Here is a 15,138-nt window from a genome sequence, read left to right as displayed (position 1 = left end):
AAAATATACAAAAAGTGGACGTAAGCGATATGAAAGTTAAAAACCATGTTGTCCTTGTTTTTAAATATACGTGTCGTTACAAGTTACGTTAACAACTAAAGAAAATACCTACTAATATATATATATATTTTTTTCTGTAGGGCTTTACCCCGAAGAGAGCCCTTTCAGAAATTCTCGAAGGCCCAAGACAAGCTTAGGCCCAGGAGAAGGTTTGGAAATAGAAAATACCTACTAATATTTTGTTATGTTATCTCCACAAATAAATCTTATTAGATTTAATTTCGGAGAAATGGCTCATTAGACTAAACAATACTAAAAGAATGGGTCCAACCTCAAGATAGTACGGACGACTTGCCTCATCGATTATTTTGAACAGAATAAAATATCAACACTTATAGATAATAGCTTATACATTAAGATAATTTCTACATACAAAGAAAGCAAATGAAAAAAATCCTCGTATAGTTGCATATATAATCAGAATTGACACAAAGTTGCTCGAGTAGCAAATAGAGCGACTAAACAATCGTATTGGTTGTTATTATATATCTGGGTTCTAATTTTAGGCTTTAAAAAGGCCCATACTATCGTGCAAGTATATATGGACTTCTCCATACTATCTTCGGGTATAAATGGTTGATCCAAATAAAAAAAATTGAAAGAGTTGAATAAACATTTATCTTATTTTTATCATTTGTAATGAAAGAATTGAAAAAATGATTCAACTTATTTAACTTTAAAAACTGAAAAATTGAACAAATTATACTGCAAAAGTGTTCAACTCATTCAACTACATTTTTGCAGAGGAACATGTTGAATGATATTCAACTCAATTTTTTCCAACTTAATATTTTTCAACTATTCATTTTTACGGAATTAATATATTTTTCTAAATATTTCAGTTTACATTTATGAAAACAAAATATCTAGGTATATTCAATTTACAAAAATATGTAGATTTATTAGATTTAAATATACCTCTCTCTATATCTTTATTAGTTTTTCCTTTACTATATAACAAACTAGATATTTTTGTCAATCCTTTATTACAAACTTGGTAGTAATCTTATTTATTTGATTTTTCCTAATACATTTTTTTATCATCTAATAAACGAGATCTGCGTCGACACATAATTGGATTCAACAATCCATATTAATTTTATCACTACGTATATATTACATTTCTATCAACATTGAGCATCCCTTAAATCACATAAGAAACAAAGACAGAGAGAAATTGGAGATCAAAGTTATGGAGAATGAGAGAGAAAATCTTATTTACTTGGCTAAGCTCGCCTGCCTAGCTGGAAGATATGATGGTATTCGTATTCTCACATATTTGCAAATTTCAAAAACAGATAGTTGATTTTGGTTTAAACATACTATCTTGGGAGTTCTTTAGGAAGTTGATTATCATATTGGTTTTTTTTTTTCATGTTGTCATCGATCAATCAAAGGTTGTAGAGTTTGTTTCAAAAAAACAAACTTATGGTTACTCGGATCATAAAATTACAAACGAAGTTAGCTCTCTTACAAACAAATTTATCTCTCTTAGCAATGCATAGAATTACTCTTGTGTACGAAGAAATCATTGTTGCTACTTTATCCATCTTTCTATAACCTCATAAGGAGTAATTAAACGGCTAATTATTGAATCTTTTTCAATTGATATTGTTGTGGCAGATATGATGAAATCGATGAGAAAAGTATGTGAGCATGATATAGAGCTAAGTGAAGAGGAAAGAGACCTACTAACAACTGGGTACAAGAATGTCATGGAGACTAAGAGAGCTTCATTGAGAGTAATATCATCTATTGAAAAATTGGAAGACTCGAAAGGAAACGACCAAAATGTTAAATTGATAAAAGGACAACAAGAAATGGTTAAATATGAGTTTTTCGATGTTTGTAATGACATTTTGTCTCTCATTGATTCTCATCTCCAGGGCCGGCCCGCAGGACAGGCCACCCAAGCGGTGGCTTGGGGCACCACAATTTTTTTTTATTTTTTTTAAGGTTTTTTTTATTTTTTTGGTAAAAAGACCCATAAAATGAAAATATTTGGTAGAAACTAAAGTCTTTTTCGAAAAAAATAAATAAAATAGGGCCCAAACAATTAAATTTGAATGTAATAATATTCAAAATATCATTATTTTTGTATAATTTACTAAAAATAGGTCCAAAAAAAAATTTAGCCCTAAAACTTATAAATATATTGGGCCTCATTTTATTTTTCGTGTAGGGCCTCACAAATGCTCGGACCGGCACTGCTCATCTCATACCATCAACTACTAATGTCGAATCAACTGTCTTTTTTATCAGAATGTAAGTCATATTCCGTTATCATCATCATGATCATCTTTTTTTTTTTTTTTTTTTTCTTTCTTAAAAATCTTTTTGTTATATTGTTTCTTGGTATATGTAGGAAAGGAGATTATTTTCGATATATGGCAGAGTTTGGTTCTGATGCTGAACGTAAAGAAAATGCGGATAGTTCTCTGGAAGCATATAAGGTCCTCTTTCAATCATGCTTTTCCCTCAACTTTAATATTTTATTTTGGTATATTTTCTTCCATATATTAGTTTGGAAAAAACATGGAAAAGACATGAAAAAAAAAACATGAAAAAGGCATATACTTTGTAGGTTGCAATGGAAATGGCAGAGAATAGTTTAGCACCCACCAATATGGTTAGACTTGGATTGGCTTTAAACTTCTCGATATTCAATTATGAGATCCTTAAATCTATTGAAAGGTAATATCACATTTGCTTAAAAATAAAATAAGTGCGGTGTTTGAATCTATCATAAAATATGCATATATAACTATTTATATTTTCATTGCCAATTAATTTTAAACGAATAATTTTTACAAGTTTTTTTAGTATCTTTTTTTTTACAGTTAATTAGCTAATAGTAATTATTATGTGAATTTATACAGCGCATGCAAATTGGTCAAGAAAGCTTACGATGAAGCAATCGCTGAACTCGATGGCCTTGACAAGAAAAAATGTGAAGAGAGCATATACATCATAGAGATGCTTAAATACAATCTTTCTGCATGGACTTTAGGCGATGGTAATGGTAATATACGTTTAGTTCGCAGTGAAAGGTTCTTAAACTTTTTCTTTCATGACCTATTTTTTATACTAATTAAAATTGTAATTTTGCAGAACTGGATCTTGAAATCCCGAAAAACAAGACAGACGATTAGAACATGTCTTTTGAGACGATGAAGATAAATCATTGGTCGTGCTGATAAGGTTTGATTGTTTACAGAACTCAATTAGTCTTCTTGTTGACTACTAGCTAGAAACGCAAATATATACTACTGTAGTACTATGTATTTAAACACTCGGCTTTGTGCTTTGGTTTGAGTTGGGTCACAATGTGTGAATGATAGATTGTTAAATTTGTTTTTATATAATTTCTAATAAACATTGTTGAACAACTAATGCATTGGCTATTATTAACCAAGTAAGAAGTAGACAATAAAATCGTACGATAAAATAATATCGAAACTAATATGACTATATGAGTTACGGTACACATACACATGGTAGAATCAATTCCTAGTTTTTTTGGGAAGTTTACTTTCGTAATGAAAATATATGGGAAAAGTTATATTGATTGATTCTGCATGATAAACCTGAACGAAAAAAAAAAAAATTCGTTGTGAATAATTAAATTGTTCATCTATCAAAGAAGTATGAGTGGAGCAAAATTATTCATCTATCATTTTCATTCCTTTCATTTCCAATTTATTCATAAAGTTATTCCCCACAATTGTGATCGGCACTAATTAGTTATAGAACTTTGTAAAAACAAAAAAAAAAATAAAAATAAAAAATAAAACTTTGTAAAAACATAGCATAACAATATATACTAGGATTTAACCCGCGGTACACCGCGGGACTATATTTTCTTAAAAAAATCAAAATGTAATTTGTTTGATAGATTATTTTGATTGTTAATTTTAGGATTTCACCCGTGGTATACAATCTTTTATAAATATCAACCCAAACCCGTCCCATCATATTACCCGTCCCGTGAAATTAAACATTATTTAGTTATTTTTCTTTTTAATAATACTTTTATTTAAAAGCTATATAATTCAGGTCAATTTAAAAATTTCTTTTAAATGGTTCCCATAAGATATATATACATATATATTAAATTTGTATAGAGTTGAAATAATATTAATATTACAAATTTTTTATATAATTTAAATATTATAAATATTTTTAAAAATATGTAATATATATTTTTTGTTATTGAATAAGAGGATATTATGTGTAAGAAATGTAGAAAATAAGAGTTTAATATTTTTATTATGGAGTCGCAAAAAAAATCTTTTATTTCTATACATGTTATTCATTTATTAATAATAAAAGAAAACAAATCCTTTAAATTAGATATTAACTAAAATAAACGCACCATAATTACTTATTAAGTAACAAGTAACAACCAATAAATTTCACCAAAAAATAGGTAACAACCAATAAATTCTAAACGCAGTAATTAAAGAATGAGATATTAAAAAAAAAATATCAAATAAGATATAAGAATCTTAAAATAATTGAACATCTAAATAATTTAATTGTTAGTGTCGATTTTAATGCCTTCATTAATGTGAATTTTTTTTTTTTACAGAGAAATATTTTCTAAAGATTATCACATTAATGACTCAGAAAATTAAGGAAGATATGAATTTATGATTCTCGAAATCGTATTGGTAATATCTTTAATTAATATTTTTCAAATTTAAATAATTAATGCCAATGGCATTCATCCGTAAATAAGGTCCAACTCCAGGATTTATTTGCTAAAAGTCATTCAAAAATGTATATATAGATATATATATATATATATATATATATATATATATATATATATAGCATCATTTATACAGAGTATAAGTAGATATGAAGCCACGTCACTAATAACTTGATACATGCAAATTACATCTAAAATACTATAGTAATAAGTAAGCTATACCAACATATCTACCAATTTGTCTTCAATTGATGGTCCTCGTAACCTGTCCTTAACTCATTAAAATTTGGTCAGCCATTGATGTACATATAACAATACGCTTAAACTGAGGAATTGAACGTTTTTTTTGTCTCAAGTTTTTCCAAATAATATTCAAATAATTATGTGAAAAAATGTTTTTTTTTGTCTTCTTCTAGAGTATTGGCAGATAATTCAAGACTCTTCAGGACAAAGAAAAAGACTCTTTTAACCGAAATTGACAAAGTTTTCTAGTTTCTTCTGTCTTTCGCAAGTCATCTATATAATTTTGGGTCTTCAACATCTTGGTCTCATTCTAATGGGAACCCATTCTAAGAGCAAGCCCAATGGACAGTCCTAAAGGAATTCTAGGTGAGAATCCTTATAAAAAATGCCCAAAAATAAATCAAAAATATGATTATTGGTAAGGTGCGTTCCTTACTTTAGAGTTTTTTTGTGATTTTTAGAGACGCTTACGTGGCATGTTTTGATCCGTTTGGCAAACAGAGAAAACAAAAAAAAAACAATCTTTTCCAACTTCATTTCGCGATCTCTCTCTCTTCTCTACTCTTCTCTTCTCTTGTAATCTCTGAAAGACGAAGAACAAATCAGAAGAGAAAAGCCGGCTTCATGATCATCAAATCATCATCAAATCAAGCCACAATCGCTTTCTGAAGGTATAATTCTATGTGTTTGATTGTGTATATCGTGATGAATTAGGATTATTTTAGATTATATCGAAATTAGGGTTTGTTGAATTGGGAATTGATGAATTTGGTCACAGACAAATTCTTAGAGAAATTAAAGAAAAGAAAAGAAACACCATAACTCTTAAAGTTTCGAGCTTTTTTCTTCTTCTTCTTCTTCTTTGACACTCCAATTGAGAGATTTCATTAACAAATCCAAAGCTACTGTTTTTGTTTTCTTTCGGGAAAAAAGTTTAGATTTTTTCTTTGCTTGTGCTCTCATCGTAATCAATAGAGGTCAACACTGAAACCATGCAAAAGTCAAAGTTTGGAAGAATCTGTGTGTTCTGTGGAGGCAGTCAAGGGAAGAAGAGTAGTTACCAAGATGCTGCTGTGGATCTAGGCAACAAATTGGTATTATTACATACACCTCTGGATTTTGCTCTTTGTAGTTATTAGTTTATTACTCTGTTTCTTGAGTTATTACAGTTTTATGTTCACCAGATGTTTGTGAATATGTTTGTGAGTGTTTTTTTTTTTGCAAATGCAGAGTATTTCCTCTGTTTTCTACTTTGAAAACGCTCTTAAATATTGCAAGTGAAATACCCATGCAAGTGAAATAACTATAGATGCCTTCTTGACCCATCGACATGCTTAAGTATATGTTACAATGGCTTAAGTATGTTATTGGTGCTTATCTTTCTGGAGTTAAATACCCTTTGGTCTCTTAATTGGTCTGTTTCTTATTCAATGACAGGTAGAATGGTGTAAACCAATTTTTTTTTTGGGTCTTTGAGAGGAAAGGCTGAGACTAACACTTGTCAAGAAAGGCTGAAGCTGGAGGGATGACTTAAGTATGTTGTCCTTTTTCTTGAGTTTATTTCTTACCTCTAGAAAGAATACATTTTTGAATCTTTCTCTGTTATGAAACAACAAGTTCTCATAGCTTTGATGCTAATATTTGTTATAATCTGCTCTCTTCTACTATACAGGGAAACTACTTCAAACTTCATTGTAATTAAAGAGTTTTTCATTTAAAATTTTTTATTTTTTTTTAAGAAATCTACACAAGGACTCTACCATTGGACACAAATTTTTTTAAGAATTCATCAAAAACTCTTAACTTTAAAATTGTCATAATTTATGATTAAAATATGTTTAAGAATCCTTTGAAGGATTCAACCATTGATGTTGCTCTAATACTTTTCTTTTTTAAAAAAAACTTGAAAATTATGTCAGATACTCGAATTTAATTTCCCAACCTACGCACTGTCACAACCTTATGTTCACATTAAAGACTAACCACGTGCCTTATCGATTTCAGATACAAATATTTTTGTAACATTGGTGCCATCTACTTTTTTTTTATCACAAATAAATAACATTTGATTGTACCGCCAAATAAATTAAAGACCATACATTAGGTCACATAACATATTCAAATTCGTTTTTTCCCAATATATCGAAAATACTCAATAATCAAGGGTGTAGTAAAAAAATCATATTTCTCTTACTAATAATAATATGTACATATGCAAATGCAATGCAATCTTTTGAAATACAAATAGATATATGAATATAACAAAGTTATTAAAAAAAAAACAATTTACGAGGAACGATAAAAACGTTTCCTTTTTCTTTTCTCTTTACACAAAAAAGAAATTCGTAAATTATTTATTTATTTACATGTGATGCGACTCTCCACTGTTACAACTTATAACCACATTTCAATTTAGTCTCTTTCAATTTATTAATATTAATAATAAAATGTGCTCATTCGTAATAAATCCCCCAACCAATACAACATACCAGAGAACCAAACACAATACACCACAATATCTTTCAACTCAAAAATCTTTTTCTTTTCTTTTGTATCCTCACTCACATTTTTATTCTTTTGTAATGACAGGTTTCTTTAGCTTGTCTCAAGCAATAGAACGAACTTACAAATCCGGTTTTAAAAGATCCGGTCTACGACCCGTAACCATCGATTTGAAAGATGGAACCGTAGTCAACTTTTGGGTATCCAAAACCCAACCCGAGACCAAACCCAAACCCAATCTCCTCCTCATCCACGGCCTCGGAGCTACTGCCATCTGGCAATGGTACGACGTAGCTAGACGTCTCTCTCGTCATTTCAACCTCTACATCCCCGACCTCGTCTTCTTCGGCGGATCCTCCACGACCCGACCCGAAAGATCCGATATCTTTCAGGCCCAAACACTCATGCGGGCCTTAGAAGCCCAATCCGTGAAAAAATTCAGTCTCGTCGGTCTTAGCTACGGCGGATTCGTGGGTTATCGGATGGCGGCGATGTACGCAGACGCCGTGGAGAGAGTTGTGATATGCTGCGCCGCCGTGTGCGTGGAAGAGAAAGATATGAAAGCTGGCGTTTTCAAGGTGTCGGATCTTGATGAAGCTTCAAAGATTCTTGTGCCGGAATCTGTGAAAAAGCTTAGGGAACTTATGGGTTACATCTTTTACAAGCCGGCGTTGGCGAGACTGGTTCCTACTTGTCTTCTCCATGATTTCATTGAACATGTGAGCTACTTTCTTCTTTTTACTTCTTCAACCAAATCATATTACGACACGTGTCTATTTGTCTTAAGAAGAACATATACGAATACGAAAAAGCGAAAAGAAGAAAAAGTTATTTAAATGATGGAAATCTAGTAAGTGCGAATATAGTTTAGAAATAGTAAGATTTGAACTTTTAAAGATTCTAATATCTGTTGAAGATAATGTACTTATATTGTCAACTTGTAATTCAAAAGAAAAATTTTCTTTTGTTTTTGAAGAATTTTACAAATTTCGATTTTTTAATTATTAGATGGGTTCGATCATCAACATAATCATTTTTAAATAAATTTATTTGGTAGATCTTTGTTGAATACTATGAAACGGTAAAAAAAGAGTAAACTTTATAAATTCGTACCAATAAAAGTTGTTTTGTTTTTCTTTATAATATTGAAGTAAATATTCTTACTTGGTGAAAAAAAGCTAAACAATGTGAAACGAAACAGGCTTTGACAAGAGATAATATGGAAGAGAAGAGAGAACTGATCAAAGCCATACCAAAAGACAGAATAATCTCAGAGATTCCAAAGCTCACACAGGTTCGATTTTCTTCCTCCCAAGTTTTGTCATAAATCTTCATTCTTATAAATGTAATTAAAGAGGTATATAATTTTAATTAATGCAGCCAACGTTGATAATATGGGGAGAGCATGATCAAGTGTTCCCATTGGAGATGGGCAAGAGACTGGAGAAACATATAGGCGATAATGGGAGACTCGTTATTATCAAGAGAACTGGTCATATCTTTAACTTCGAGAGACCCAAAACGTTTCTTAAACTTCTCAAATCTTTTCTTTTGGAGACTAAACCACAGTTTCCTATCTCTAATGGAAGTGTTTGATGAATATTACTAGTCTCTAGTTTTGATTTTCTTCTCAATTTCTTATGTATCCTTGAAACTTTATGAAGATATATATATATCACTTCGCGTTTCCAGTTGTCTAATTATTTATATATGTCCGACTTTTCTGAAATTAATTCCGTTGTCCATAATCAAAAACTTTGAATCTTTAGGTGCTTATCAAAAGAAATTAGCAAAATTAGCGAGAGGAATAAAATCATCGTGAGGCTTACTATCTGAAAACAAAGTCTTATTTTCTGGACGAATAATTTGATAATACGGATAATATGGGAGACAAATAATTTGGTTTAAACATAAAGGTTTTTTAAACATCGGTTTAGTGGGTAATCAAGAACTGTGATGAGCATAAACATAGAGATGCTTTGAAAATTGTCGTGAGCATAAAAACCATTGTATACTCATCACAGTTCTCAAATGACCACGTAACCGCAGTTTAAGTCATTTTATTCAGTCGTTCGTCACCATCTTATATTTTTCATGAAAATTTCAGAGCAAAACTTTTTATTATAGAAGGAGAGATTATGTACCAAAGAGAGGGATAATCAGCAAAGAAGGAAGAAACAACTCTGCAAAATTATAAAAATCCCTCTCATAATGGCGAATTGATATGTGCCTCCAGAACAAAGCTAACAAGTATAGATCTTGCTGCTGAAAGAAGAGGCATCTTTATCTTTATCAAAAAATCAACCCATAAACCAAAAAAAACAAAAACCACTAATTGCTTAATCTAACTTCAACGATATAAAACAAATGAAAGATAACAAATCGGCTTTGAGATCCATCAAGAATACGATTTTGCAAATTGATAAGAGCATTAGCATATATAGTGGCCGCCTCCAGTTTCCTGCTTCAGAAACCCTAATTTCCCCTTTAGGTCTACCGTTTTATGGGCCGATATGTGCCTTGTCATTAAAGCCCAGTAAGTAAGCCTGGCTGATATGAATTCATCTATTCTGAATGATTGTTTGTTTATTTTCTGTTAACATAGATTAATTATCCATGATTCCAAGAACAAACTACATCATTTATTCTTTTCATGTAAATTTTATGATATAACTCATCTGGTTTGTCAAACTAGTATAATATAATAATATTCCTATTAAACTCCTGTTCTTGAAAATGCACAAGTAACCAAGAACCAGATCGAACTAAACCGGACCCCAAAATAATCTTGGTGAAGCAAAAGCAAGCTCCAAATCCAATATAAGCTGCGTCTTCTTGGTTATCATCTAAACCGGACAACAATGCAAGATATGTCATCCTTACTGTTTCTTTTCAATGCTTCAGCCACTACTTGCCTCGCTGCTTCCTTTGGATCTTTCAACTTCTTAGCTATGTCAACTGCTTCTTGGTTTGACATCACCTGTTCAATAAGTTTCAACAAAATGATTCCCATTGATCACTTCCATATGTAAAAATCCAGACTAACTAGTAATCTTTAACCCCAATTTCACCTTCGAAATACCGTCACTAGCCAGAATAAGAAAATCAGTGTGACTATCAATGGTGACATCCTTAATGTAAGGCTCTGAGTTCAAATATGCTTTGAGGTTTTTGTCACCAAAGACGCGAGAGACAGCTAACAAACCGTTCACGCGAGGAACATCACCTGTTCAATTCACAAACATCAGGATCATCCTTATATATATAATGATAGATCAATAAAAGGGATGTTCTTAACCTGGTCTGTTGGTTACAAATCCACCTTTACTCTCAATCATACTCCTCTCAGTATCATCATCAGGATCATGATCTACACTCATCTGTTTTGCTTTACCTCGACTAGAAACAATAGCACGCGAATCGCCAACATTAGCTACCCACAAAACTTTCCCATTGATCAAAATCGCAGTCACCGCAGTCGAACCGCCACTCTCTAAGTCCGTTCTATTATCTGCTAAAATCTTTTGGTCTGTATTCTCATAAGCTTTCGCAATTGCTCTTCGAGGATCAACCAAAAACTCTCCCTAGAAGAAAAAATCAACACAATATACTTATCTATCACACTAATCACAACATATACAAAAAGCAACAATCTTTATACAACTTACATCTTTGAGGATATTAGAGAAGAGATGGTTCTGCAAATAAGCAGCTACATTATCACCTTTATGACCATCAAAGATTGCAAAAAGCCCCAATTCATTGCCATTGAAATTCATAAACTTAGCAACATGATAATCCTCCATTGAATGGTCAGATTTCCCCTTTATCAAACTATATCCATACTTGATTCTTCCTTCACTATTTCTTCCTTTACCCGAGTTTGATTTTTGTGCTACCACAACCTAAACACATTAACAAAAATCACCAAAAAAAATCCAGAAAAACTCTGATAAAATGAAAAAAGTTTGGATTTTTACTTGTGTAGCGGAACGAGAACAGCAGATCTTGGGCATTTGGATTCTGAATTAAATCTGCGATATTTACGAATTTGAGTTTAGAAAATGGAAGCAAGAGACGAAATTGAAGAGAGAAATGAGAGAAGTAAAACCCTAAGTTTTGGTTCGATTTCCGCAAATGATAAAATTTGACGACGAAGCTTTGGCTCTCCTTCGTTAATGTCGTTTTCATGAGAGAAATTTATATCCACTGAAATTAAAATTAAAAATTCTGGTATGGTTTTCATGAATTAGTTTTTTAATTCACACCAAATCTAACGTTATTAACTACAAGATCATTTTACAAAAGAGATTTAGCCTAATAAATCAATAAATTTTTTGGAATTATTGGTCTAAAGTAAATCAACTTCTAACTTGGACCCAACAAATTTGTAAAAATAAGAATTACGTTATTCTTAAAAGGAATGCAAATATATATGGCCCATTTTTTTAATAATAATTTTCTTTTTTCTGTTATACTTACACAAATTTTATTATTTTTGGTTACGCTTGTAAAAAAAAAAAATTGTGTGGGCCCCTTTTATTTGTGGGCTCCTGGTGATTGCCCAGCTCGCCACCCATGTTAAGCCGGCACTGATTATAGTATAATCGTGTACATATTAGGTTAATGTAAAAATAATTTTTTTGACTAATGACATGCTTTTGATTTATTGGATGTTTAATATGATTATGTGGACACCTTAAAAGTAAAGAAAACTCTTCCCATTATATATAAAGATTTTGCATGCTTTTACTTTGGTAACTGCTTAAACACAAATGCATACAATTAATTTTTGGTAATATAATAACATCTTTGTTCAACTAAAAAATTTGGAAAGCAAAGGTAATTGTTTTCTTTGTGATATGGTTTTACATAATCTGCTTTATATATTTATTTATAAGTATACAAATACTACCATCTAGTAATAAATTATTACTATATTGTATATGAAATTATAATGAAAAATTTAATTGATAAATTGATATACGTACACAACCATGAAATTTTCCAAATATTTAAACTTTATTACATTTTCCAATTGTTTATCATTTCAATTATTTTTTCTTAACGATATAGTCAACGGTTGACTGTCAACCATGATAGACTTGGAGACTTTACTGATCTTCTTGTATCTAGTTATGGGCCTTTCATGGAAAAAGCCCATTTACAATACTAAATTATCAACCGTTGACAGTCCATTAGGGTACTACCGTCTTGTACTACCGATACATAGAAAGCTTGCAAGTCCATTAGGGTACTACCGTCTCGTCTTCCTTGCGCGACTCTTGCTCGTTGCAGAGAGAAGGAGAAAAGATGAGGTTGATAGTGCACAACATGTTATCTTGCAACATTAAAGGAGTGGTTAACAAGTTTCCTCTGCGTATCGAACCCGAGAAGATAATCGTAAAAAAGGTCGATTTCAACCCGGATTTTCTCAAGCACATGTTTGCCAAAATCGATTGGAAAGCTCTAGTGTACGGTGCACGTTCTATGGAACACACCGAACTTCCCGATAACGCACCCGACATAAAGACGCTGGAATCTGACGAATCATTCCTCAGGAAATTCCACCACGCGTTGCTCGAGCTTCATCTTGAGGAAGGCTCACTCGTCTGCCCAGAAACCGGTAGGAAGTTTCCCGTTAACAAAGGAATCCCCAATATGCTTCTCCACGAGGACGAGGTTTAAATTAAGCATAGTGTTATAGATTGATTCATCTTTCCATGCATTGTGTAATGGATGAGTTCTTTATGTGTTAGTACTCTTCCAAAATCTTAATCTTGAAAACTTGTCATTCTACTTTAAGCACTATCTTCATACACTCGTAGACAAAGTAACTTATTGAAGCCGAAGGCAATACCTGGAGATATGTAAACAATATCAAGCTTTTGGAAACAATAGACACAGGTTATGTTTAGTAATAGAACAAGTATTGTGCAAACCTGGAGCAAGCTAGGTAAAAGTCCAGCGTATAAAGCTGGGAGGCCTCCTCTCTCAATGATATTGAATCCCATAGCTAAAGCATTGAGCTTGTTTTTACCCATCTGCATCTGAAGCTGTCGTCTCACTACTTCAAAAGGATAAGTGGCCACTTCAGTACAAGCACCTGCGATAGCACCGTACATGAGAGTTCTGCTGGGTCCTAACTCGAGCCGGTCTAGAGCATTGAATTCATGTCCCTGCTGCTTCATGTCTATCAGTCTTTTCCGGCCTTCTGGTGTATGCAGATAGGATGATTTAAGGATGTCGTAAACGCCATAGAAAACTGCACCCGACAAAGCCATGCTTGCTATGGACGGAACTAGACCCTTGTAGAGGGACAACAACCCTTCGGTTTGGATCATATACCGAAAAGCTCCTGCGATTCCACCCAAGGCTTCTCCACCCCGAGCCACTAGTTTGGTTCGTATCTGTGACAGTATAAGAACACATCAAAATGGTTCCACATGTTCATCGTCCTCTCGAAAACTAACACTCGACTTTGATCTAAAATGGTTTAAGGAGTCAAAAACCTACAGTGTCGAGTGGCAAGCAGAGCACAGTAGCAGTAATCCCAGCAGCAGCTCCAGCAACGAATCTTTCAAAGTTGGTTGCTTCTTGATTCCCAGCGAGTTTAAGCAATTGCTTTCTATAGGTATCGTAGGCACAAAAATTGACGGCTTTGAAAGGAGCAGTTCGGAGAACATTGAGCAAATTACCTTTCCAGAATCCAGTCAAGCCCTGTGTAGTGGCAATTGACTTAGCGACCACCAACAAGTTCCTCTGTTCACCACGAACTGTATATTCAAGCTTTAGTCTCTCAAGTGGAGCTAAGAATGTTCTGCCATCATCAACAACAACAACAAAAAAAAGTGTAATATTAATGCCAATACAAGTTTGCCCAAAAAACAAATGCCAATACTGAAATCAAAGTCACAATCATGGTTTTGGTTGAGGCATTTTATCAAACAGCTTATATGCGTTCTAATTCAACAATATATACTTTGAAACCATGGCAGCTACAGCACCAGCCCAGAGATGCTTCCTTGTGTTCATGGTTCCGCGTCTCCTCCCTCCACCGATAACACTTCGTTTTCCATTATCCTTGCCGGGAATTTTGCCGTTTTGCGCCAAAGCATTCTTACATTGCTGCTCGGATCTGTCTTTACTCAAGCTCACGGACAGAAACATCAAGGTCTTACTTGAGCGAAGACGAGTTTTGTTTCTCCAGTAACCGGGAAAATGCACAGGTTCGAAGTCGGAGCATTTGGAGGAGATCGAGTCGAAGAAGGAAGAGGAATTGCCTGGTGGTTCGAGAAACAAACCACCGGTGCTGAAGAAAGCTTCATTGGAGAGATCGATAGAGCTTGAAGAAGAAGCAGGATCGTGAGGATAGATATCGAGTCCTGACATTTGGATAATGAAAGGAGAAAATTTGATTCGAATTTGTAGAGAAAAGCTTATTTGGGAATTGGCCAAAATTGAGTGGTTGGACCGGTGGAACCGTTTTTGGGCTTTTATAATTTAATTTTTATGGCTCCAAAACTAAATAAAGGTAAAGAAAGCATGAAATTATTAATTCTGAAAAGGAAAATGCTGAGGAATTTTTTATTTTTATTTATTTTTGTCATCAACCAAAG

General features: G+C 32.7%; 5 protein-coding genes and 1 long non-coding RNA gene across 8 annotated transcripts; 4 read left to right on the top strand and 2 right to left on the bottom strand.

The window, feature by feature from the left end:
* Positions 1-801: 801 nt before the first annotated feature.
* Positions 802-3,437, top strand: LOC9325243 (14-3-3-like protein GF14 epsilon). The gene is made up of 6 exons (XM_021035831.1): positions 802-1,319; positions 1,684-1,935; positions 2,271-2,325; positions 2,426-2,513; positions 2,645-2,754; positions 2,940-3,437. The coding sequence occupies exons 1-6, from the start codon at positions 1,253-1,255 to the stop codon at positions 3,232-3,234; spliced, it is 867 nt and encodes a 288-aa protein (XP_020891490.1). The 5' UTR covers positions 802-1,252; the 3' UTR covers positions 3,235-3,437.
* Positions 3,438-5,459: 2,022 nt separating this feature from the next.
* Positions 5,460-6,739, top strand: LOC110231020. 2 transcript variants are annotated; one of them, XR_002334114.1, is made up of 4 exons: positions 5,460-5,688; positions 5,993-6,111; positions 6,248-6,355; positions 6,455-6,739. It is a non-coding gene; the product is annotated as an uncharacterized LOC110231020 (long non-coding RNA). The 2 variants fall into 2 exon arrangements; XR_002334113.1 differs by lacking the exon at positions 6,248-6,355 and having other exon boundaries at positions 5,529-5,688.
* Positions 6,740-7,304: 565 nt separating this feature from the next.
* Positions 7,305-9,210, top strand: LOC9323794 (uncharacterized hydrolase YugF). The gene is made up of 3 exons (XM_002889133.2): positions 7,305-8,238; positions 8,721-8,813; positions 8,900-9,210. Exons 1-3 carry the CDS (start codon positions 7,465-7,467, stop codon positions 9,113-9,115), a joined length of 1,083 nt encoding a protein of 360 aa, XP_002889179.2. The 5' UTR covers positions 7,305-7,464; the 3' UTR covers positions 9,116-9,210.
* An 890-nt stretch (positions 9,211-10,100) lies between these two features.
* Positions 10,101-11,805, bottom strand: LOC9325242 (probable protein phosphatase 2C 17). Of its 2 annotated transcripts, XM_021035196.1 has the most exons (6): positions 11,631-11,720; positions 11,500-11,553; positions 11,188-11,424; positions 10,818-11,103; positions 10,591-10,745; positions 10,101-10,499 (listed from the first exon to the last, which is right to left on the bottom strand). In XM_021035196.1, exons 2-6 carry the CDS (start codon positions 11,533-11,535, stop codon positions 10,362-10,364), a joined length of 852 nt encoding a protein of 283 aa, XP_020890855.1. In that variant the 5' UTR covers positions 11,536-11,553; positions 11,631-11,720; the 3' UTR covers positions 10,101-10,361. The 2 variants fall into 2 exon arrangements, with proteins under 2 accessions (XP_020890855.1, XP_020890854.1); XM_021035195.1 differs by having other exon boundaries at positions 11,500-11,805.
* A 1,027-nt stretch (positions 11,806-12,832) lies between these two features.
* Positions 12,833-13,279, top strand: LOC9323793 (multifunctional methyltransferase subunit TRM112-like protein At1g78190). Its single transcript, XM_002889132.2, has one exon. It carries the CDS (start codon positions 12,833-12,835, stop codon positions 13,205-13,207), a length of 375 nt encoding a protein of 124 aa, XP_002889178.1. The 3' UTR covers positions 13,208-13,279.
* Positions 13,203-15,070, bottom strand: LOC9325241 (probable mitochondrial adenine nucleotide transporter BTL2). Its single transcript, XM_002887682.2, has 4 exons — positions 14,502-15,070; positions 14,036-14,339; positions 13,462-13,929; positions 13,203-13,379 (listed from the first exon to the last, which is right to left on the bottom strand). Exons 1-4 carry the CDS (start codon positions 14,909-14,911, stop codon positions 13,311-13,313), a joined length of 1,251 nt encoding a protein of 416 aa, XP_002887728.1. The 5' UTR covers positions 14,912-15,070; the 3' UTR covers positions 13,203-13,310.
* Positions 15,071-15,138: the final 68 nt, after the last annotated feature.

Source organism: Arabidopsis lyrata (genome assembly GCF_000004255.2).
Source record: "Arabidopsis lyrata subsp. lyrata unplaced genomic scaffold ARALYscaffold_2, whole genome shotgun sequence".
Lineage (NCBI taxonomy): Eukaryota > Viridiplantae > Streptophyta > Magnoliopsida > Brassicales > Brassicaceae > Arabidopsis > Arabidopsis lyrata.
Note: the sequence above shows the minus strand (reverse complement) of the source record. Positions and strands in the feature narration are given on the sequence as shown.